The 1,506-nt window shown below is 58.5% G+C and overlaps 1 protein-coding gene across 1 annotated transcript; it reads left to right on the top strand.

Moving 5' to 3' along the window:
- Window positions 1–193: 193 nt before the first annotated feature.
- On the top strand, window positions 194–1,378 carry LOC112453905 (the record flags this gene model as incomplete). Its single annotated transcript, XM_025014932.1, has 1 exon — window positions 194–1,378. A coding segment is annotated over exon 1 (1,185 nt), but the record flags the coding sequence as incomplete, so codon positions are not given.
- Between the last annotated feature and the right edge of the window lie 128 nt (window positions 1,379–1,506).

Below are 1,506 nucleotides of genomic sequence, written 5' to 3'. Positions count from 1 at the left end.
CCGCTTCTGGGAGCAGGAAACCGACGTCTCCGCTCCCGCCGCTCTCACGCCCGAAGAGGAAGAATGCGAGGAGATCTTCGTGCGCACCCACGAACGTACGGTCACCGGACGGTACGTCGTGAGACTCCCGTTCCGGAAAATTCCAACGAGCCTGGCTGAGACTCGCAAGCCGGCGGAGCGCCTGCTGTCCACCATGGAGCGACGATGCGACCAGGACTCGCGGTTCGGTGAGCTCTACCGAGCCTTCATGCAGGAGTATGAAGACCTGCAACACATGACGGAGGTGAGTACCACCGAAGACAACACCACCGGGAAGTGCTACTTACCACACCACGGAGTGTTCAAGGAGGCCAGCTCCACCACCAAGCTTAGAGTGGTGTTCAACGGGTCGCAACGCACGAAGTCCGGTGAATCGTTGAACGCGCACTTACACGTTGGAGCTAATTTCTTGCCCGCGCTCGCCGACGTGATCTCGCGTTGGCGCCGGTACCGCGTAGCACTCGTGTCGGACATCAAACAGATGTATCGCCAAATCCTCGTGCACCCTGAAGACCGCGGATTCCAGCGAATCTTGTGGAGACAAAAGGTGACCGAGATACTGCGCGAACTGCTCCTGAATACGGTGACGTACGGCCTCGCGTGTTCACCGTTTCTCGCGATCCGGTCACTTATTCAGTTGGCTAACGACGAAAAGGCGCGATATCCGCAGGGCGCCGTCGCACTGCTCGAGGACCGTTACGTCGACGACGTCCAGACGGGGACGGACACAATACCCGGCGCGATCGCGTTGCAAACGGAACTTCGCGAACTTTGCATGGCGGGCGGGTTTCCGCTTCGGAAGTGGTCGTCCAATTGCGAGGAAGCTTTAGAAGGCATTCCCCGGGAACACCGTCTGTTCCAAGAACCGCACTCTTGGCAGAACAAAAGTCAGACCACGTTAGGCCTCCTTTGGTACCCGAGCGAGGACAGCTTCGCGTTCGCGATACACCCGCGCACGATAACTCAGTACACGAAACGACACGTCCTCGCGGAAACCGCACGTCTCTTCGACCCACTGGGATGGCTCGCTCCGGTCATAATCCGCGCCAAGATATTAATTCAGTCTGCATGGCTGCAGCAGCTGGATTGGGATACTCCGCTCCCTTCCGCCGACGCTCACCGCTGGGAGCTCCTCTTCAAGGAACTCCCTTTGCTCGAAGGCCTCCGCGTGAATCGCTGGCTCGGCACTAGCACCGAGAACCAGCACTTGGAAATACACGGCTTCGCCGACGCATCCGAACGAGGATATGCCGCAGTCGTGTACCTCCGCGTCTCCTCAGACAACTTCCAGGCTGTACACATCCTGGCCGCCAAGAGCAAAGTGGCACCGGTGAAGCAAGTGACACTGGCGCGCCTCGAACTGTGTGCCGCCGCGTCACTTTCGAATCTCGCAAAGCACTATCGCAACACTTTAAGTCTATCCACAGCACCTGTCTTCCTCTGGTCAGACTCTAAGACCACACTGCA

Source organism: Temnothorax curvispinosus, unplaced genomic scaffold (genome assembly GCF_003070985.1).
Source record: "Temnothorax curvispinosus isolate PA1 unplaced genomic scaffold, ASM307098v1 QBEX01000374.1, whole genome shotgun sequence".
Classification (NCBI taxonomy): domain Eukaryota; kingdom Metazoa; phylum Arthropoda; class Insecta; order Hymenoptera; family Formicidae; genus Temnothorax; species Temnothorax curvispinosus.
The sequence above is the reverse complement of the archived record's forward strand: the minus strand, read 5'-3'. Positions and strand labels throughout refer to the sequence as shown.